This window comes from Podarcis muralis, chromosome 13 (assembly GCF_964188315.1).
Source record: "Podarcis muralis chromosome 13, rPodMur119.hap1.1, whole genome shotgun sequence".
Lineage (NCBI taxonomy): Eukaryota > Metazoa > Chordata > Lepidosauria > Squamata > Lacertidae > Podarcis > Podarcis muralis.
Genome location: NC_135667.1, coordinates 24,921,154 through 24,942,768, shown reverse-complemented (window position 1 = coordinate 24,942,768; position 21,615 = coordinate 24,921,154). Strand labels below are relative to the sequence as shown.

Here is a 21,615-nt window from a genome sequence, read left to right as displayed (position 1 = left end):
TAAAACGGGATGATTGATCAATTAAAAATGGCTCTGTTTCTTTAAAACCCTAAGCTTACTTAAATTACAATAGGATTAATGCTTTGAAATAGTTCTGTGCTGACATTTTTCTTCTATAACGAACAAGAAAAGATATTTAGGACTGAAATGGACAAAGCACACATTGGCCATGCTGTCTGAGACAGATGGGAGTTGAATTCCAACAACATGGGAACCACATTAACTTCCCCTACTTTGATTGTGTATCAAAACATTCGTACACTTTAACATCATTACATACAAAACCCTGCATAAAGAATAACACCACAAATTGTATCATTAGAAAGCTATTTCAATCCTAAAATCTTGGACATAGCGACCTTAATCTCCTTATTCCTCATGCTATAGATCACTGGATTCATCATGGGTGGAATCACGGAATATATGACGGCAAAGACCATATTTGTATGTGAGGAGGCATGCTGTATGGGTCTTAGGTAAACAAGTGCTCCACCAAACAGGAACATGGAGAAAACAACGAGGTGGGGAATGCAAGTTGAGAAAGCTTTTTGCCTTCCCTGTGATGAGGGCATTCTCAGAACTGTACTGAAGATCTGGACATAGGTTACAATTATAAAAATAAAGCAGCCAAATGCTACAGCCACACTTAGGAAAAGAAGTGCATTTTCAAGTATGTATAACTTTGAGCAGGAGATCTTTACAAGCTGAGGGACCTCACAGAAAAACTGATCAACAATATTGGAGCAGAATGTCATGGCAAAAGTGCTGCCAGTGTGCAACACAGCATAGAGAAGACCACTGAGCCATGCACTGCCCGCCATCTGAATGCAGGCACCTTGGTTCATAATTGCCTCATACCGTAGTGGATTGCAGATGGCGACATACCGATCATGTGCCATGACAGTGAGGAGGGTGTAATCTGATGCTGCAAAAAGCAGAAAGAAATAAACCTGAGTGACACATCCAGAATAAGAAATCACCCTAGTATTTGAAAGGGAATTTGACATCGATTTGGGGATTGTGACTGAAACTGAGCCAAGATCGGTCACAGCTAAGTTCATCAGGAAGAAATACATAGGAGTGTGAAGGTGATGATCAAGAGCTACTGCAGAAATGATGAGAAGATTTCCTGTGACAGTGGCCAAATAAAAAAGCAAGAACACAAAGAATTGTGTTATCTGCAGTTCTCGAACATTAGAAAACTCCAAGAGCAGAAATGTGTTCACAGAAGTTTGGTTAGACATTTTTTCATCTCTGATTTAAATTGCAAAATGCTCTATGGAAGGAAAAAAAGGAAGAAAGTTGTTAACATTATTGCATGGTCTAAAGAAGAGTTAACCTCAAATGCTATTAATTCAAATTGAATTTAGTAATGTCTGTCAGGTGAGATTCAAAAAAGCCAGAGAGCAGAATGTGTTGCAGTAGGTTTCCTATTACTATGAAGTTCTCCTCTCACATAACAATACTAAGGAAACCATAAGTTGCTCATGTTAACTAGAATGTGTGAGATAAAGAACATATAACTGTGTCTCCTATAGATCCTGGCATACAGTATATTGTACTTTCATTAAGCTTACATTAAATATGAATTACTTGAGAGTAAAAGTCTTCATAAAGATGTAATCATTGTAACATAATACGTAATATTTATACAATAATGATATATATGAGAACACAGAACAGAGCAGGAGTAGCTAGTATAATGGAGTTGTGCCTTGCTGCCAACTTTTTGACAGTGACATTGTTGCCACTTGCCAGCAAAAAGTGACTCTGCCAGTGAGCCCCCCCCCCACTGTCCTGCCCACCTCCCCATTAGCCTAGTAAGCAACAGCTCAATAAAGACATCTGAAGGAAGCCCTCTTTAGGGAAGTTTTTAATGACTAATGTTTTAATGTATTTTAAATCTTTTGTTCGAAGCCGCCCAGAGTGTCTGAGGAGACCTAGCCAGATGGGTGGGGTAGAAATAACCATTAGGTCCAATAGTGACCGACTCTGGGGTTGCGGCGCCCATCTCACTTTATTGGCTGAAGGAGCCGGAGTTTGTCCGCAGACAGTTCTTCCGGGTAATGTGGCCAGCATGACTAAGCCACTTCTGGCAAACCAGAGCAGTGCACGGAAACACCATTTACCTTCCCGCTGGAGCAGTACCTATTTATCTACTTGCACTTTGACATACTTTTGAACTGCTAGGTTGGCAGGAGCAGGGACTGAGCAACGGGAGCTCACCCCTTCGCGGAAATTCGAACTGCCGACCTTCTGATCGGCAAGTCGAGGCAAGTCCTAGGCTCTGTGGTTTAACCGGAGTTCTTATTTACAAACACCTACTCAGAATGTCTTTCTGGGTGACTGCAAAGAAGAAGAGAAGCCAGGATGATGTGAGGTTTGGTGCCAAAAGCCTCCTGAAATTTTATCTGAACCAACTCTAATATTTACTCCAAGGATAAGGCACCAGTGGCTCTCCTGTTATTGTTGTTTACCAACTCTCAGTAGCCCCAGGCAGCATAGCCAATCGACAGGCATGATGAAACTTAAATTTTTGGAGGGACACAGGTTTCTTCTTAATCCCAGGTATGGAGTTTTACAAACTCCAAAAACATTCACCACATGCTTCCCCACTTTTCCTTGCTAAATTTGAAAACAAACAAACAAACAAACGGAAAAAACACCACCTTGATTTAATATAGTTTCAGTCTTTTCTTTTTTTACCCCACGCTCTCAGGCTGAGCATTTTTTTAGTCAGTATTTGTGGTTCTAAGAAAGAACGTGTCTTATGGTTTCAGTGATGTGATGTAATGTAATGTGGTGTGTGTGTGTGTACACACACAGACATATACATACACAGATAGAGAGAGAGAAAGAAAGAGAGAGGGGGGAATTCAGATATGACCTAGAGCCAATAATTTTGTTTTGAATCTTATTGAAAACAATATTCTTATTTAAGAAATGATATGTGGATTTATATATACTAACATCATACTTCTAGTTATCTTTAGGCTGAGAAGATGATCTGCTTTACTCCTCAAGTCCTACCCACACCACACCACACCATAGACAAATGGAGAAAGAATAGATTCATGGATGACAGAGCATGAGGCAAAACATGAAAACTTCTAATGGAATAGCTTAAAAGAATGACTTACTTTTTCATTCATAGAGTCATTTCCCCTTAGCATGAAATTCTTCTCTATGCACTCAAGAATATTGTGCTGGCAAATGCTGTAACTATAATGTTTATGAGCCGGCCACAAGGTTTGCCAGGAGCATCTAAAAATACTGGCAAATGAAGGAGATTTATGTTGCTTTGGGGCTTGGGGTGTCTTGCTCTCAAGAGTCCAGCATAACTACGTAGATGAGGCAAATGTGTTCTTGACGTCTAAAAGTTTGCTTTGTGCTTCCAAAAGAACTTAATTAGTAACAAATGAGCTGAGTTATGATGAAGGAGAAAGTATGATTACTCATGTGAGCTAAACCCATCTCTTTCATTACCTTCTTCTTTTTTTCCTGTTTGATTCACATACTCCAAATGGCCACTAATCACGTTTTGTTAAAACAGTGAAAAATGATAAAATGCGCCTGTCTATCCCTGTGTATGACCAAGGAGAAGATTTGAATGGAAGGTTACTTTATTGGTTTTAGGAGTCTGAAATCAAGCTGAAGGAAGTGGAGGAGACTTAAAACAAATAACTTCTTAAGGAAAAAGAAAAGAAAAGGTGGACTGAAAGTGGCCTAAATGGCTGAAGACATACATCATGTATGTGGGACCAGTCTGTGAATAAATATCAGGACACTGTCCCCTGTGCTTTCTATGACTTTTCTGGCACTGCGTGGGTTAGGTATGGCAATAATTCTCATCTAAGGGCCATCTTAGACCTTTCTTTACATTGAGATGTGGAGCACCAGGATCTCTTGCTCCAAAGCTTGACTGCTGCTAGTCAGAGGTCCCAGTGGGTTAAACCCTACAGACTTTGCTGGAACTTTAACAACAACAGCAGATGCAGTCTCCACTCCTGCAGGTTTTCAGACACCCACGTAAAGAGGTGAGCCCACCCCAGTTCAAATTGTGGCAAAATAAATTAGGACTGTTGGCACCTCCCCCATCGCCTCCATGGCTTCAATCTGGGAAGGCGCCAAGATTACATACCGTGGGTCAATCTGGGGACCTCCACCTTGTCCCAAATCCAGTCAGAAATAAGTTCAGGGGCGGGGGCTAATGCTTAATTAAACATGTAGTCCAGAAAGAGGTTGGGGTAAGGAGACTTTCCGTCTCCTACACCCTTCCAACAGAGGCTGAGGGTGCCTCCCCAAAGGATCAACCCCTCCACTCGACATATTTTCAGCTAAGAGGGTGATCCTGCAGGGTGCATGTGATGCTCCAAAAGTGTCTTTCCTTTTCCCTTCACTCTGCAAGTTCAAGGCCTCCGCTCAACAGACAAAAGGGGTGTGTCAGGCAGGAAGTTAGTTGGGCCTCCCTTCTTTCAAAAGACACCACCAGCTATCAAAAAGAGGCTCTGGCAGGGTTTTCCTGACCTGCTTGCCTCTCCCTCTGACAGCCATGGATCACCCTGAGCCACCCACCTTGACCCATCCTAGCTTCTGATTTGAATCCAGAATGTTCCTATTTCCCCTCCTAGTGCCACCAGCTCCAAGCCCGGGGAGGAGGAGCCAGCCCTTGTGCCGAGCGGTGGTGGCGGCAGCAGTGGTGGCTGTCAAGGGAGTTGCCTCTCTATCGCCACCACTGTGGGCCTCCTCCTTTGGGCAACTCGTAGCAGGTGCTGGAGAGCAGGTGAGGAGGAGGAGAAGCTGCTGCCACTGAGCACCAACCTAGCGTGATGTGCCAACTCTGAGATGCAGGCAGAAGGCAGGGCCACCCTGGGTGGGGAGGAAAAGGGAGTGCAGCAGAGTGCAAGGAGTCTTGATTGATTGATTGATTGATTGATTGATTGATTTAAAAAATGCTTTGTGTGTCTGCATCTGAATTTGCTCCCTTCTAAAATTTATTTATTGGTGTGCGATTTTCTTTTTGTAAATCTACCAAAGAAGAAAATGAGTAAAAATGGGATTAAGAGGGTTTTTTCCCCAGGATGGTGTGCATTGTGTCCCATTGTTATAGTGGTGGTGGCGCCTGCCCTTCTTCTGCTGGGTGGGAGACGAAAAAGAGGGGTTGAGGAGGGTCAGTTGAGGGGGAGTGAAAAATGTCCCTATTTTTACCAGAGGCATGCTGGAGGGTATGTGAATCCAACTTGTCCAATGTCCAAGTAGGCCCACTTTTGCTCAGGCCTTGGGCCTTGACTGAATCCAGTGCATAACCCTAAAATAAATCTTGTTCCAGTAAGAGGCAGCAAAGTAAAAAGAGGGAGTTGGCTTCAGTGTGTGGCCACCTGATTTGGGCTGTCTCATTGACACTGAAGGCTGCTGCTGACCAGACTGCAGCTAATTAATTACTGCTTCCTGAGTCTTCCTTCTGTATATGCAGGCAAATGAGTGTACTCATTAGAGTTTTCAACCAATCCTGACTGTACATAAGGATATACTGTCATGAGGGCTGACAGGAAAGTGCTGGGCCCCTAGAAAAGGCTAGAGGCTTGAAATGCAATGGGCTCACATAAAATAACAGGGAAGTCTCCCTGGCTTGACTCCTTCAGCTTGAGATGTTGCTGGATGCTGAGCTCCGACTCCACCTCTCCCCTCTAGCTTCTCACTCTGGAGCCTTTCCCAACAGATGGAAACATGGGGATGATCCTGTCTGGGCTCTGGGCCTGTCTGGTCCGCTGCTCAGCAACACATAGGACTCTCTAGATCTGGGTTTGAGAGGAGGAGAGCCAGCAGGACTGCTGCAGGATGGCGTGTGTACTCTCTGATTTCTCCCTGTTTGTGTCTGTGTTCACACTGAGATGCTCAGCCTCCAGCCCTGTCCTGGAAGGGCCTTCTTCTGACCCCCCCACCCCATCCCCTGATCACTCCAACCTCCTGCTTCCATCATCTCCTAGCTTGTTCCCCAGCCTTTTCCCAGTTGTCCCAGCACCAGGACCTGGGGTCGAAGCGCTCCTCTCCCTTGACGTCCCTGGGGGGCTCCTGGCCGGGAGGTCCCCACCTCCTCATCCAGCCAGTCCCTGACGTATACATAGTTTTAAAAATGTGTGTGTCTTTCATGTGCTACATTTTATGTATACAGTTAGATTTAGTGCACTAGCTGGGAACAGATCACTAGCCTCCAAGAGCATGATATTCAGTACTTTGAATGATACCAACTTGACATGATTGTAATCTTAAACTTTTTATTGGTTCAGATCACTGAATTATTCAAATTAGTGGTTAAGAAGAAATTAGTGCTCATGTTTGCTAATGTAGTCTCATGTACCTAAAGAGACCCATTATCAGAAATATAGACGAGACTGTTAACATTTATTTACATACTTTGATTGGTTATTTGTGTTGCACTCCTGGGACCAAGTCACAAGAAACACTATTGCTGATTTTTTTCTGGACTACTCAGTACAAGCTTCTAGGGACACAATTGCTAATTTGGTTTGTACTCCTGAGATCAAACTCCCAGGAACATAAATACTGTAGTAATAATTCTGTTCCCCATAGTAAAGGCGTCATTTTGCAAGGGTATACAAACATTTTCAAATGTGAGGGTAGACAAACAATTTCACTGCCTTAGAAAGAAATGGAGAGTGTGATTTCTTAACAAAGCTCATTGAGTGGATCGAAGAATACAGAACACCCTAAAGTAGTGATGAAATTGCATCTGGAAATATATTATCTACTAAGAAAAAGAGTAAGGCATTTGCATTTTTATAATTTTAGTTATTGCCTGGGTAGTTTCCTGAAATCTGAATGCAGACAATAGTACTATCGTGCTGGTTTATTGTTCTCTCCTAATATCTATATATACTGTGCTCAGCATACGCAATGGCTTGCTTTGCATAGCATGCTAAGACAAAACTTAGATTTGTGAGGTTTCACAATTGTGCAGCCTTCTGGAAAGACACCTACAGTAGCTATGCTCCTCCCTGGTCCTTATACCAAGCTTTCCCTTAGCATGTCATCCAAACCAGGACTGGTGATTAAGCTCTCTGTTCAGTAACCACCAGCAGTAACCAAGAGCAAACCTTGATTACAGATCCTAATTTGTGAGGAGAGAGCTTAATCACCTTGGCTTAATTTAACACAGTGTAGCTGCAAAAAGATTTGAGGAGGAGTAGAACAGTTGTGAGCTTCTCTCCGGGAGCCCATTCATTTGTATATTCTTAAAAACATATTGAGGGCACAAGGAGAAGGGGACAACAGAGGACAAGATAGTTGGACAGTGTTCTCAAAGCTATGAACTTGAGTTTGACCAAGCTGCGGGAGGCAGTGGAAGACAGGAGTGTCTGCTGTGCTCTGGTCCATGGGGTCATGAATAGTCAGACACGACTAAACGACAAAAACATGTTCTGTGTGCAGTGTGCATTAAGGTTAAAAATGGGCATTTTTTAAAAAAATATTTTTTTAAAAAAACCCCGGTTAAATTCTGTCTGGTCTTAGCTGGGAAGGTGTTCCTGAAAATTTGACCCAGAATAACGATACAAGTCATTTGGGTGAACCATGAGAATATGCCAAATCATAGCTGTCAAGTGTCACTTATTTGAAGGGACAGTCCCTTATTCCAGCACCATGTCCCGCTGCTGTCCCTTATTGATGGATGTCCCTTAAATGTCCCTTAAATGATGTCCCTTAAATTTCAAAGGAAGCAGCTCCTCTCCCTCCCTCCCTGCTGGCCAGGTAGGAGGGAGGCTCCAACTTTGTTGCTTGGCTGTGTTGCTCACCCAATAAGAAGACTAAGAACGACTGGTGGGGTTGGAGCTTGCATGCCTTGTGTGTGGCTAGTTAATGCAAGCTGAGGGGGTTTTTGTTACACATGCTGCTGCAAACTTTGCAGTGCAAAGCTAGGCCGGGGAGCCATCTTAAGTTGAGGCTGCATAGGGCTTGTGGTGCATGTGATTCAGATTCTATTCAGTTGAACCTCTGGTTACAAAGTTGGTTGGACAGTGTTCTTGAAGCTACCAGCATGAGTTTGACCAGACTGCAGGAGGACAGGAAGACTGGAGTGCCTGGAGCAGGTGAGGCCACAGGTCCCTTATTTTGGCTGCTGATCCCTTATTTTCAAGGCTGCTGGTCCCTTATTTTCAAATCTGTAAGTTTACAGCTATGTGCCAAATACCTTGGTGATAAGACAGGCATATAAGGAATCAGACACCTAAGCTCTCCTGGACTTAAGTTGTTATTGACATAGTCACTTAATACAAGAACCTTGAACTTGATTTGAGTAGCAAGTTATCTTGTGAGACTTAAGAGCTAGTTTTTCAATTCTAATATTAAATTACAATATAAAAATGTGTTTTGTGAGTATGGAGATTATGGAGAGAGACATCTTACCTCTGCAGATTGTTTCTGCTGCATTTAGCATATGCATAAAGTATAGCAAGGAAAGAGATAGAACATTTATGTTTTTACAGTTTTGTAAACCACTGTGATACATTTTTAAGATAGAGTTTATTAAATATTTGTTATCAGAACAGGATTTAATCAATGTTCATCTCTCTGTTTTATTTCAGAGGCAGAAAGCATTTTAGTTATGAATGCAAAAATAGATAACAAATCTGCTGTGTCTGAGTTTCTACTCCTGGAGTTCTCAGCAATACGAGACATGCAGATTCTATACTTCCTTCTGTTCCTAGTATTGTACCTGGCAATTATATTCGGGAATCTTCTCATTGTCTCTGCAGTAGCGTTTGATCGCCGCCTTCACACTCCTATGTACTTCTTTCTGATGAACTTGGCCATCCAAGACCAAGGAGCTATTTCAGTCATTATCCCCAAATCCATAGCCAATTCTCTCATGAATACCAGATACATATCTTATGCTGGATGTGTTGCTCAAATCCTCTTATTTGTTTTCTTTATCTCATCTGAGTTTGCTCTTCTTACAGTCATGGCATATGACCGATACGTTGCCATTTGCAATCCATTGCAATATGAAATGGTGATGAACAGGGCAGCCTGTCTAAAATTGATTGCTGGTGTGTGGGTTGCTGGTCTGCTCTATGCAGTTCTGCACACTTGTGGAACTTTTGCAACTCCATTCTGCTCAAACATTGTCAATCAGTTTTTCTGTGAGATCCCACAGTTACTTATACTTGCCTGCTCTAATCTATACCTAGCAGAAATTGGAGCTTTAGTAGTGAGTATAACATTTGTGTTTGGATGTTTTGTCTACATTGTTGTCACTTACGTGCACATCTTTACTGCAGTTCTGAAAATCCCTTCTGTTCAGGGAAGGAAAAAGGCCTTCTCCACTTGCATACCCCACTTGGTTGTCTTCTCCGTATTTTGTTTCACAGGATGTTTTGCTTACCTTAGGCCTCCCTCTAAAACTCCATCTGACCTGGACTTTGCATTAACTGTGATGTATAGTCTTGTTCCACCCATGTTCAATCCAGTAATCTATAGCATGAGAAATAAGGAGATCAAAAATGCTTTATCGAAACTGTTGGGTTTGAGGCAATCTTCTCTAGATATATCTTCCAGGATTGTTCTGAAAAGGTGAACTCTCTATGTGTAAGTATAATTAAAGGGAGTTCCTGAAACACATCATCATTGCCAGTTACAGCTTCCAGATAAATTTAGATATGCAGACTCAACATCTGCCCTGTGTCACATGGTTATCTTGCATTTATGCAGCTCAGTTGTATCTTTCACACTTTTGCTTTTCAGATCACATGCCTTGTTGATGTACCTATTTATGTACTTACTTATAGCCCACTGATCTGTTGCATGATTCTAAAAGTGGCCTACAGCAGGCTGAACACATTTCAGCAGACCTTAATCCTCTGATTTATGGATAGTAAGAGGCCATATTTCTCGTCTGCTCTGTCCCCCAACAGCATGCAAACAGTGATTTGACCAGAGTATTCAGGATTTCACAAAAGTGATGACACCTAGATGAACATATTGAGGTGGGGGGAAGGAATTCACAGATTTACTGGAATGTGAATTAGCATCTCAACAAGAGAAGTGCATGCAGTTTGGAGGCAGTCATAGAAACAAACACTGTCCTCTGATAAGGAAGTGTCACAGTGCTTGCAAAAATACAACCTACAAAAGTGTGTTGCCATCTAAGGCAGGATTAGACGAAAATACAGGACAACACAGAGGCAGACTTTTGCATCACTACTGTAATAAAAACAGACCAGGGGGCAAGGGAATGGACCACTCCCTTAGAGACAAATGTGAGGGTATAAGAGCTGGACACAGGAGCACAGGCAAATGTGATTGTGATGGACAGACCTTGAGTCAGCAACTAGTCAGAGTTGTTTAGAACAAAAGCCAATCTGGAGTCACAAATGCAGAATTTGACAGTTAAACAGATAGAAGGGTTGCATATTGGCTAGATGGGATTGTATGTCATTTAGATAGGAACCTAGGGAGACATGGACATGCCTTGATTGGGATTAGGAATTAGTTAAACAGGGATTACCAATTTGATTACCTGAGGGGGAAATAAAAATCCTAGAAGGGGCTGTGAGATTTTTGCTATGGCAAATGCCAATTATAGGTGAAAACTGTCTAACCCGAGAAGAGGTTTCAGTAAGAATGCTGACTGGGGTTTTAAAGTTCTCTGTAAATAGTGTCTGCTTGAAACTAGATATTGTGCCTCACATAAATAAGCATGTCTAAAATGAAGTGTTGTGCCTTAAAAGAGCTATCATTAAACTGGAACCCACAATGAGTTTAAATACATTACAAGTTTATTTTTCTTCCTTCTCACTACTTTGAACCTCTGGGTTGGCAATAAGTGGACACAGGGCATCCTTCACATACCTGTAAGTAGAACACCTGGCTGCAGTTTAAATAAACACACATTACCACAAAGATTTAAATCTGTTACTTGGGAGAGTTGAATTGTTTAAACACCTAGAAAATGAATCATGTTGTCCAGCTCTTATCTTTGGTGAGGGACTCTGACACAGAGATCACTGACACAATCTTTCAAAATCTTAAAAATAAAATAAAAAGCCTTGTCCTTTTAGAAAACAAAATAGAGGACAGGAAGTTCACAATGGGGAAGTAATTCCACACAAAGAATTCCTAGATCCAAAGCTTCCTAGATCCAACAGAGATCAAGTTGCTAGGTAGGTGGAGTTAGCAGACTCCAAGCAGTCTCTGTCCCTCCACTCTGCTGCTTCCTGGAATAAGCTGCAGTTGTAGCATGGCTCCCAGCTACAAAAGAGCCCAAGTGAACTGAATCTTCCCAAAATGTGATTTTACAGCCTGCATCTTCCTTTCTGTAACAAAACCAAGCTCTTTTCCTTTTAAGTCATTTAGAACATTTTACTTCTTTGTTTTGTTTTGTTTTGTTTTGTTTGATTTACTTCCAATGGATGGAGATTTACCTGCTGCAACTTTTGAAACTATGTGAGTAGATATCTTCACCTACTTGCTAAGCTAAAGTGTCTATCATTTATTATAGCTGAAGTATTTTCAGGGAAAATGTTTGTTTGAAGGTGGAGGGCGGCAGATGTAAATCCAACTAAGTTTTAATGTGCTTGGAGAAATCACAATTGTATCAGCTCTACTATGAGAGGTTGAAGAATCTCCCTTCCAAACCTCTTTCTGCAACAAAATTACACAAAAATAGTCACAGTTGAGAATAGCACTTGAGAGCTATCTTTTCCCAGGCATGGTTACCTCAGATTTTCAGGAATGATAATGACCCTCAGATTGCATCACAAATATTTAAGAAGTTTACTATATATATATTTTCAATGTTACCTCTAGTCCCACATACAGAGACTTTAGTCTAGTGGGCTGGCATAAATCAAAGTGAAAATTGCAAAGGATTTGCTGAAAAAAAGCCTATGACTAACACAGGTTCTTATTTGGCATTACTAAATTACAAGGTCACATCACTAGAAAAGGGAAGATCCCCTGCTGAGCTTCTGTTTCATGGAAAAGTCAGGACCAGACTACAATGTGCGAAACAGCATAACTCTGACGTAACACAAGGTGTTCAGTCTCGGTTACATCAGAGATTGAGACAAAAATAATATCACTGATAGCTTGACAACTAAAGGTGACCTCAGATAGGCAAGCACTGCAATGCAACAGACAGCAACTCTTCTGGAGATCGAAAAGGAGAAGAAAGAATGGCAGAAGTGGGAGGAACACAGCAGAGGGGGGAAATGGAGCGGGGAATACTGAGCCAGTCGTACGTCACACAACTCTCTGTATCATGAAACTAAATAAAAACGTTATTCAAAAAAGAAAGAAAGAAATGAGTGTAAGAAAGTCCAGTTGAAACCAGAAGGTTCCATTAGCCAAGCACCCATTCCCACCACCCTTCTGAGAAATACTCCTCCCCACCCTCCCACTATATATAAGGGTCTGGTGACTTCTGTTTCAGAGTATCTGAAGAAGTGTGCATGCACACGAAAGCTCATACCCAGAATAACTTAGTTGGTCTCTAAGCTGCTACTGGACAATTTTTAATATATATATATATATATTGGAAGGATTCTTTTAAAGACTGTTTTAGGCCCTTTTTTTTTAAGGACTTGATTCTTTTAAAGGATTTTTTTGGAATAGTTTTTTTAATAATCTTTTCAAGATTTATTTATTTCCACTATGGCAGACCAACACGGCTACCTACCTGATTCTAGAAGGTTCTAGAGAGACTTATATAGCATTATTATTATTTTAAATGTTATGTAGTGTGCTATTTTGAAACAGGAAGTTGTTTCTTTCTTTCTATTTAAATACCTTGATTATTTGTGTTAGAATCATGTGGCCAAGTCTTTAGAAACACTGCTTTAATTTTTGTGGGACTCCTGAGTCCAAGCTTCCAGGGACACAATTGATCATTTGTGTTAGGCTCTTGAGACCAAACTCTGAGGAGTGTGGGGGGGGGGGGTTTCTTTTGTGTGTGTGTGTGTGTGTGTGTGTGTGTGTGTGTGTGTGTGTACGCATGTTATAATTTTCCACCCCATGGTAAAAGCTTCATTCTGCATGAGTATACAGATAGGTTCACTGTTCCAGAAGAAAAGGATGGGATGCTTATTATTATTATTTAAAAAGATGAAAATAAAGTGATGAAGAAATTGCATCTGGAAATCAACTTTCTATTAAGGAAAAAAGTAAGATATTTATAAGTTTATAACTTTAGTGATACCTGTGTAGTTTTCAGAGGAGTAAACACAGACAATATTTCTATAGTGTATTGTGTAGAATCAGGAAACCTGCTTGTTGGGGTCTCTCCTGGAACTTATTGAGACTTGCATAGAATACCCAATGACCTGGTTTCCATGACATACTAAACCAAATATTATCTTGGGAAGACTGCACAAATGTTGAACCTCATGGAGAGGAAAGCACAGTAGCTATACTCCTCCATGATCCTTTTTACTGTCAGCTCAAGCTGCACCAAGTTTTGTTTCAGCATGTCATCCAAAACAGGACTAGCGGTTAGCCTCTCTCCTCACCAACCATGAACTTCACCCAAGAACAAACCTTCACTGCAGCTCCAAGTGAGTGAGGAGAGAGCTGAAGCGCCTTTTCTTGGCTTAGCATAATGAGGTAGCAAAAAGGTCTGGGGAAGAGCAAAGCAGCTTTGAACCTATACATTTTACATGCAAAACAATGTGGTTTGTGCACAGCATGCATTAAGGTTAAAAACATATAACAAAGATAAGAACAGTTGAAACCTGTGTGATCTTAACTGGCAGGGAGAGCTAAACATTAGGCCTAGAATTTAGAATATAGGTGAGTATGTGCCAAGTGTGTGAGACATGTGGAACTATTATCAGTGACTCTTGCCAAAGACCTCACTGAAAGAACAGGGATATTAGGAATCAAGCTTTTAACATGTCCATGACTCAGATTGTTATGGACATTGCATTTAATAGAATAAACTTGATTTTGAATCTGCATCATATAGGCAGCAAGTTATCCCCTTATATTTGAGAGTTACTTCAGTTTTGATGCTGAATTACAATATCAAAATACCTTTTGTAAATATGGGAATTCTCTCAAGGTACATCTGTCCTCTGCATATTGCCATATACTAAGCAAGTATGGCAATGATGGCAGTAGGACTCCTGTGTTCCTCCTCTAGCAGTGGCAGCATTAAACTTCAAGAGCTTGAGAACATCTACTAGTTTTGAAAAAGTGGGAAGTTTATTTTAAAATAATGATATATTATCTATATGGAGTTGAAGGCTATGTTCTCATTTAAATAAATATTTATTGTTTCTCCTTTTTTGTTCACTTCTTTTACCTGCAACATCCAAAAAACCTCTTCCAATGTAGTAAATATTTGTTATCACAAGAGGACTTAAACCAATGTTTATCTTTCTGTTTTCTTCCAGTGACAGGAAGATTTTTATTAATGAAGGAGAAAATAAGTAATGAATCCTCTGTCTCTGAATTTCTGCTCTTGGAGTTCTCAGCAATACGAGAACTGCAGATTCTACACTTCTCTCTGTTCCTGGCATTGTATCTGGCAACTGTATTGGGGAATCTTCTCATCATCTCTGCTGTAGCTTTTGACCACCACCTTCACACTCCCATGTACTTCTTTCTGATGAACTTGGCCATCCAGGACCTAGGGGTTGTTTCAGTCACCATCCCCAAATCGATCGTGAATTCTCTCATGAATACCAGACACATTTCTTACACTGGATGCGTTGCTCAAGTTCTTTTGTTTCTTTTCTTCTTATCATCTGATATTTTCCTTCTTACAGTCATGGCATATGATCGCTATGTTGCCATTTGCAATCCATTACAATATGAAATGTTGATGAACAAGGCAGCCTGCAAACAAATGGTTGCTGGCGTGTGGGTCACTGGCCTTTTGTATGCAGTCATGCACACAAGTGCAACTTTTGCAACCCCTTTCTGCTCCAACATTGTCAATCAGTTCTTTTGTGAGATCCCACAGTTACTTACACTTGCCTGCTCAAACTTCTACCTAATGGAAATTGGAGCTATAGTGGTGAGTATAATAGTTGTGTTTGGATGTTTTGTCTTCATTGTTGTCACTTATGTGCACATCTTTACTGCAGTTCTGAAAATCCCTTCTGTACAGGGAAGGAAAAAGGCCTTCTCCACTTGCATACCTCACCTCGTTGTCTTCTCCGTATTTTGTTTCACAGGATGTTTTGCTTACCTTAGGCCTCCCTCTAAGACTCCATCTGATGGGGACTTTGCATTAACTGTGATGTATAGTCTTGTACCACCCATGTTCAATCCAATAATCTATAGCATGAGAAATAAGGAGATAAAAAATGCATTATCAAAACTGTTGGGTTTGAGGAAATCTCCTCTGTATATATCTTCCAGGCTTGTTTTGAAAAGGTATAATTAAAGGGCGCTCCTGGAACACAGTATCATTTCAAGTTAAATTTTCCTAATAGATTCAGATATTCAAACTCAACATCTGCCTTGTTTCAAATGGTCATCTTGCATTCCTTCAGCTCAGCTCTATCACACTTTTGCTTGTCAGATCTCATGGCATGTTGATAATACATTTATGTATGTATGTTGAAGTTTATACCCCATTGTTCACTTGCATGGTTTTCAAAGTGGCCTACAACAGGCTGAACACATCTCAGTAGCACTTAATCCTCTGGTTTATGGATAGTAACAGGTCATGTTTCCTGTCTACTCTGTCACCCCACATCATGCAAAGAGCCATTTTAACAGAGTATTCAGGTTTTCAAAGGAGTGACAGCACCTAGATGAAATGACAACACTGGTCTTGAAAGACCAACATTGCCTCCCAGTACGTTTCTGAGCACAGTTCATAGTGTTGGCCCACCTGCTGCAGATCGGACGTGCTGAAAACTATCAGATTTCAGTCCACTGCAATTTCTGTTATAATAAAGCTTTCTTTTCCAGAGACCTTTGTGAAAAGTTTGTCATGCACAGGGCCTTGGAAGGTGGGAATAGGCTCCAACATCACAGGACAGCGGGCAGGAAACCGGTCAATTTTGACCTTCTATGCAGTATCCGCAACAAGTTAAGACTTGTCTCTGGTTAAAGATCGAGGCGAGACTTCTTTCAGTATTCCATTGCAGTTTTGGTGTACTGAGAGTTGGGGAAATTGTGTTGGAGCCAGCACGGGGTGGAGAGTCTGGAGGCTTATTGCTTCAGGACTTTTCATTATCTGCTTTGGAGCTTGTTGTTGGAGTCAGGAGCTCTAAGACAGACCTAGTGGGCAGGGGTGCCACCATCAGGCTTCCGGTCACTGGTGAGGCAGGCCCTTGCCTAGGGCTCTTCACCTCCCTGGGGGCTGGCCCACTCCTAGAGCACTAAAACGGGTCCCTGTTAGCCAGGCATCAATTTGCTCATGTCGTGTGCCAGTTATTGCAGCCTGTGACTTGCCTACTGCCTAATTCCTTCCCAATAGGTGCTGCTACAAAGGCTGCACACTGGGGCCTGTCAGTGGACAGGATTATGAATAAGGCTTGTTGGAAGTCTGACGCTGACAAGGGTTACATCAGGAAGCGTCGCCAATGATGCCATTTGGATTGTTGTCCACAGCATCATGCACTGGGCTGGCAAGCGCGCTGACGAGTCTGGACTGGGGTGCCATCATGGCCTTCCTGCCCATGTGAACGTATCCTGGATGTCCAGATAGGGAATGCTTTGGGAGGAGTTCCTCCCTTTGGTGAGGTCAAGTGTGACCTGTGAAGGTCTTCCCCCAGTGTTGGTGGTGCAGCTGCGCAAAAAGGTTTGCCGTCTTCCCTCAGCATAAGTTTGCGTTCCAGCGTGCAAGAGGACTTGGATGAGTTGATGGCAGCTCTCCCTGAACTCAAAATATTTTGGTTGCAATTGCTTCAGCGACATGTGTGACACGGCAGCCACTGCCCAGCTGCCACCGAGAAGGCAAGAAAGTGCATGGATGGTGCAGCGGCCAAGAAGGTCCTAGCCTTGGGAGGTGCGGTTATCCACCATGCAGGCATTTCCTTCAAAGATGGGGTTTTGTACAGGTCAGATGGAGTACATCTTTCTGATTCTGGAAATGACCACTCACCTCATTAAATGGGAGGCACCCTTTGCGTGGTCGTGCACAACCCCCTGGACCCTATGCGGCACCATTAGCACAGGCTTGGCTTCGCCTTTTCCAGGTGGGATACCTGGAGGTCTCCACCTACCTCAGCCAGTTGCCCAATCCTGCCTGGGGAGGCGTTGCCAAGGTGATCAGACCAGGTAGGGAGAGGGACTACCTGCCCACACAATAGGGGGAGGATCTTACCTGGGAATCGTCAGTTGGCTCCAGAGCTTCTCCCACCCTACCCATCCTCAGTTAAGACTTCTTCTGCAGGTTAACCTTTTCTCCACAGGTACGCGGGCACTGCAACGTCAAGGTTGCTGTTGAGGGCTGGAAAGAATTCTCCTGCATTGGCATGTTTGCCTTTCCTGTAGCAAAACATCACAACCTTGGCGGTATCAGGCCTTGGGCGGAATCCTTTAATCTATCTTCCCTAAATGGGGGGGTGCAGCGGTGACCCACGCCCCCTCCTCTTTGCGGCGGCGATCCCAGGGTTCCCCGTTAAAGTGGTTGTTTGGGGGGAGGCTTTGGCCGTATGCCTAGAGGTTGCCATTGCTCTCCCCTGCGATGGCAGCTTAACAGGGGCGGGCTCTCTCTGATTGAACCTATGTTCTCCAGAGCCAGCCCATCTCTCCCCCCCCCCCAACCCTGATGTTTCCCATATCCCCGGCAGGGGACTGGGAGGGATAAATGCCCAATGCCTAAGCCAAGGTCTACCCATAACTGAAACATAATTAAGTTGTGGCCAATTTTAATCCCATAGCACGTTGTCTTGAGTCGTTATTCCACAAGGGGGCCACCCAGGGTTTGGGGGACTCCGCCTGTCCATGCAATGATGTTTGGCTGACTAAAGTGTCAGCGGGGTTAAAGGTTTGGTTGCAGGTGTGAGTAATTTTTGGCGGTGAGCGCAGGTGCTTTTGTGGCGGTTAGGCATTGGTTCAAGGTGGTCTGGAGGGGAGGTCAGATAACCTGGCCCCTCCAATGCGCAACAGGTATTCCGTTAAAGGAATCCATGGACTCCTAATGCTTTTGTCGACACCTTTGGGGGGGGGTAGGACCACGCAAGAGTCCCTGGGAGCATTTTGGGGAACTTGAGTCACATGACCATAACAATGCTCCCCCATGGTGTTTACCTGTACTGACGATATGGTGGGGCCAAGTCGTCAGTCTTGTCCTGCTGAGGTCAGGTGCAGCTAGTCAGGAACCAACGCCTAAACAAACCACTCACTATCTGTAATCAATAAAATTGTGGCCAAAAATTTGCCAATAACCTAAAGCTAAATTCCTTGTCAATTGTGTCTTTATTATTGGGAAGCTCCTGGGGATCTTAACATGCAACCAAAAGATTGCATGTTCCTTTTTGCAAGAAAATGAAGCTCTTTTCTTTTCGAGTCACTTTTTGAGATCACATTTACTTCTTTAATTTTTGTACTGCCAATGGATAGAGACTTGCTTGCTGTAAGGTTTGAAATTCTATGAGTAAATATCTTCACATATTTTCCAAGCTAAGTGTCTATGATTTGTTCTAGCTGAAGTATTTTTACAGGGAATCCAGTTAAGTTTTAATGTGCTTGGAGAAATAACCATTGTGCTAACTCAATCAAAAGAATCCTGAAATAGTCACACTTGAGAGCTATTTCTCCCCCAGGCATGGGCCGTAATTTTGCATCACAGGTACTTAAGAAATTTTTTCATGTTACTTCTAGTCTCAAAAAGTCCCACTCTAGTGGACAGGCAGAAAGTGAAGTAAAGATTATACAGTATTGGGGGGGGGGGGCAGACGGATGGACAGACCTTGGACTCAAAACAGATCCTTATTTGGCATCACAAAATTAATGTTTGGTTGGCCGATATTATCAAAGGCATAAGAGATGGGCTGCAGTTGTGAGGGTATTGGTGGTGAGCTTTGGGCTCGTGTGGTGCTTAGGCACTGGAATAGTATTGTGTGGGGGAGTGAAGGTGCAGCCATCACCTGCCCCTCCATGCTTAAGGGTATTCCGTTAAAGGAATTTGGGGATATGCATCTCATCCAAAGCCTGTGGAGGGGCTAGGGCCATGCCAAGATCCCTTCAGGAATCCAGGGGATGCTCAAGTTGATCCGCATCAGCAGGGCTCCCCCTGCTGGTGGTTTACTCTTACAGACTTCCTGCAAGGCAGGCAGGAGTGTAGTCTGTTCTTGCCAATGCCTAAGCCAATACCGCTCACATTCTGTAACAAATAAAGTTGTGGCCTAAACTAACATTAACCTAAAATGCTGTGTCCTTGTGTCTTTATTTCTCTTGGGGATGCCTTAGGGGCCTTGACACACAATTACAGGGCCACATCCTTAGAGCAGGGAAGCTCCCTTGATGAGCTCTTGTTTCATAGAAAACTCAGGACCAGAATACCATGTGTGTTAACACCTTAACTGTGATTTAACACAAGGTGTCCAGTCCCAGATACATAAGATACTGAGACAAAGGTGATATTATGAAACAGGGTTATGAGCACAGACTCCTCTGCAACCAAAGGTGAGAGTTGAATGTGTGATGGTATCTCAGGGACACATAGGGATGTTGCTAATGAAGAAGTAGCTCTCAGACAGTATAAAATACAGACCTCAGATGAACATATAGTAAAATGCAATAAACAGCATCTCCTTCAGATATCCTAAATGGGAGAACACAATGGGTAAGGGGAAATTATTGTACATGGGGAACACTGAGTTAGTTAGACCTCTCACAACTATCAGAAATGAGTCTGAGAAGGTCCAGTTGAAACAAGAAGGTTCCAGAAAGACTTATATGGCATTAACATCATCACTATTATTAGTATTAAATAATATGGTGGTTTTTTTTAGAAACAGGAACATAAATAAATCTAAGTGTCTGTGGTTTATTCTTGCTTTAAAATTTTCATGAGCAATGTTTAAGATGGAAGTTTATATACTCTGATGGATTTGTGTTGGACTCCTGGGACCAAGGCTTAACAAACACTGCTGCTGCTTTTTGTGGGGCTCCTGAGTCCAACCAACAAGGAACACAATTGCTGATTTGATTGAGGCTCTTGAGACCAAACTCCTAGGAACATAACTGTAACAATAGTAATAAATTCCCATGGTAAACTCTTCATTCTGCAAGAGTATAGAAACATTTTCACTGCCTCAGAAAAAAAGGAGGAAGAGATTAAAAGAAGAAGAAAAATCCATGGGTGGCTAGAAGAATACAAAACATCTTAAAGTGATAAAGAAATTTCATCTGGAAAATTTATTTAAAGGAAAAGAGTGAGATGTTTCTATTTTCATAACTTTAGTGGTACCTGTGTAGTTTTTGGAGGGTTAAACCAACTATTGTGTATTGCGTAGAATGTGAAATCCTGCTTGTTATGTGGTCTCTCCTGAAACCTATATAGACTGCACATAGAAAACCCAGTGACCTGGTTTCCATGATAACCTAAGCCAAATCTTAACTTAGTGAGACTTCACAAATGTGCAATGTCCTGGAAAGAAGATTACAGGAGCTTTGCTCCTCCGTGCTCCTTTTTGCTGTCATCTTAGGCTACTCCATATTTTGACTTGCACACCATCCAAAGCAGGACTAGTGGTTAGCCTCTCTCCTCACCAACCATGAGCTGCAACCAAGAACAAACCTTCACTGCAGCTCCTAGTGAGTTAGGAGAGAGTTTTAGCACTTTGCTTGTCTTGTCTTGTCTTGTCATTTTGTGGCAACAAAAAGATCTGGGGAGCAGCAAAGCAGCTGGAAGCTTCTCTCCAAGAGTCTATACATTTGTACATTTATAAGACTGTGGTCTGTCCACAGTGCACATCAAGATTAAAAACATACAACAAACATTACAACACTTGAAACCTCTGTGGTCTCAACTAGGAAGGAGTTGCAAAGCATTGAGCCCAGAATACTGAATACATGCCTCCTGGGAAGTATGTGCTCTGTGTCTGAGCCATGTGGAACCACTACCAGTGATTCAGTCAAAGACCTCACTGATCAAACAGGGATGTTAGGAAACAAGCTGTTAAGGTATTGTACACTCAAGTTGTGATGGGCATTGCACTGGAAATTAACACAAAACCCACAAATTTTAGTCTCCATTATATGGGCACCTAATCATCCTCCTATATTTAAGTATTACTGTAATTCTAAGTAATTATCAAAATGTGTGTTGTAAATATGGAGATGATGGCAAGAGGCATCTCCCCTCTCCACGTTGTTTCTGCAGACTTCCACATAGACAGAAAATATGCCAAAGATGGACATAGAACTACAGAAGTGGCAGCATCCACCCCACTCAATCGCAATTGGCCAAAAGAGGCCTGGGGTGATCGTGATGCCACTCTGGCGTAAAGGGCATCACTCCCCCCATACCAGGGGTGGGGGAACTGTGTTGTGGGACTCCCTGCAACCAGGACCATCCTTTAAGATGATCCAGTTTGTGAGCAGCACCATCTACTAGTTTTGAAACAGCTCCAGTTTATTTATTTTTATTTATGGTTGTCAGTTATATACATTTCAATAGTTTTACAATTA

At 42.4% G+C, this 21,615-nt stretch overlaps 3 protein-coding genes across 3 annotated transcripts; 2 read left to right on the top strand and 1 right to left on the bottom strand.

Moving 5' to 3' along the window:
- Nucleotides 1-326: 326 nt before the first annotated feature.
- LOC114582347 (olfactory receptor 14I1-like) lies at nucleotides 327-1,244 on the bottom strand. The gene has a single exon (XM_028703295.2). The coding sequence runs from the start codon at nucleotides 1,242-1,244 to the stop codon at nucleotides 327-329; it is 918 nt and encodes a 305-aa protein (XP_028559128.2).
- A 7,376-nt stretch (nucleotides 1,245-8,620) lies between these two features.
- Nucleotides 8,621-9,592, top strand: LOC114583026 (olfactory receptor 14A16-like). The gene has a single exon (XM_028704372.2). The coding sequence runs from the start codon at nucleotides 8,621-8,623 to the stop codon at nucleotides 9,590-9,592; it is 972 nt and encodes a 323-aa protein (XP_028560205.2).
- A 3,936-nt stretch (nucleotides 9,593-13,528) lies between these two features.
- Nucleotides 13,529-15,406, top strand: LOC114583027 (olfactory receptor 14A16-like). Its single transcript, XM_028704373.2, has 2 exons — nucleotides 13,529-13,568; nucleotides 14,409-15,406. The coding sequence occupies exons 1-2, from the start codon at nucleotides 13,529-13,531 to the stop codon at nucleotides 15,404-15,406; spliced, it is 1,038 nt and encodes a 345-aa protein (XP_028560206.2).
- The last annotated feature ends 6,209 nt before the right edge of the window (nucleotides 15,407-21,615 follow it).

What these genes read in the sequence shown, in the direction of transcription:
- LOC114582347 (XM_028703295.2), bottom strand. Translation starts at nt 1,244, where the DNA reads ATGTCTAACCAAACTTCTGTGAACACATTTCTGCTCTTGGAGTTTTCT.
- LOC114583027 (XM_028704373.2), top strand. Translation starts at nt 13,529, where the DNA reads ATGAACTTCACCCAAGAACAAACCTTCACTGCAGCTCCAA. An exon ending in AACCTTCACTGCAGCTCCAA is followed by an intron (nt 13,569 to 14,408) that starts GTGAGTGAGGAG and finishes GTTTTCTTCCAG; the next exon opens with TGACAGGAAGATTTTTATTA.
- LOC114583026 (XM_028704372.2), top strand. Translation starts at nt 8,621, where the DNA reads ATGAATGCAAAAATAGATAACAAATCTGCTGTGTCTGAGTTTCTACTC.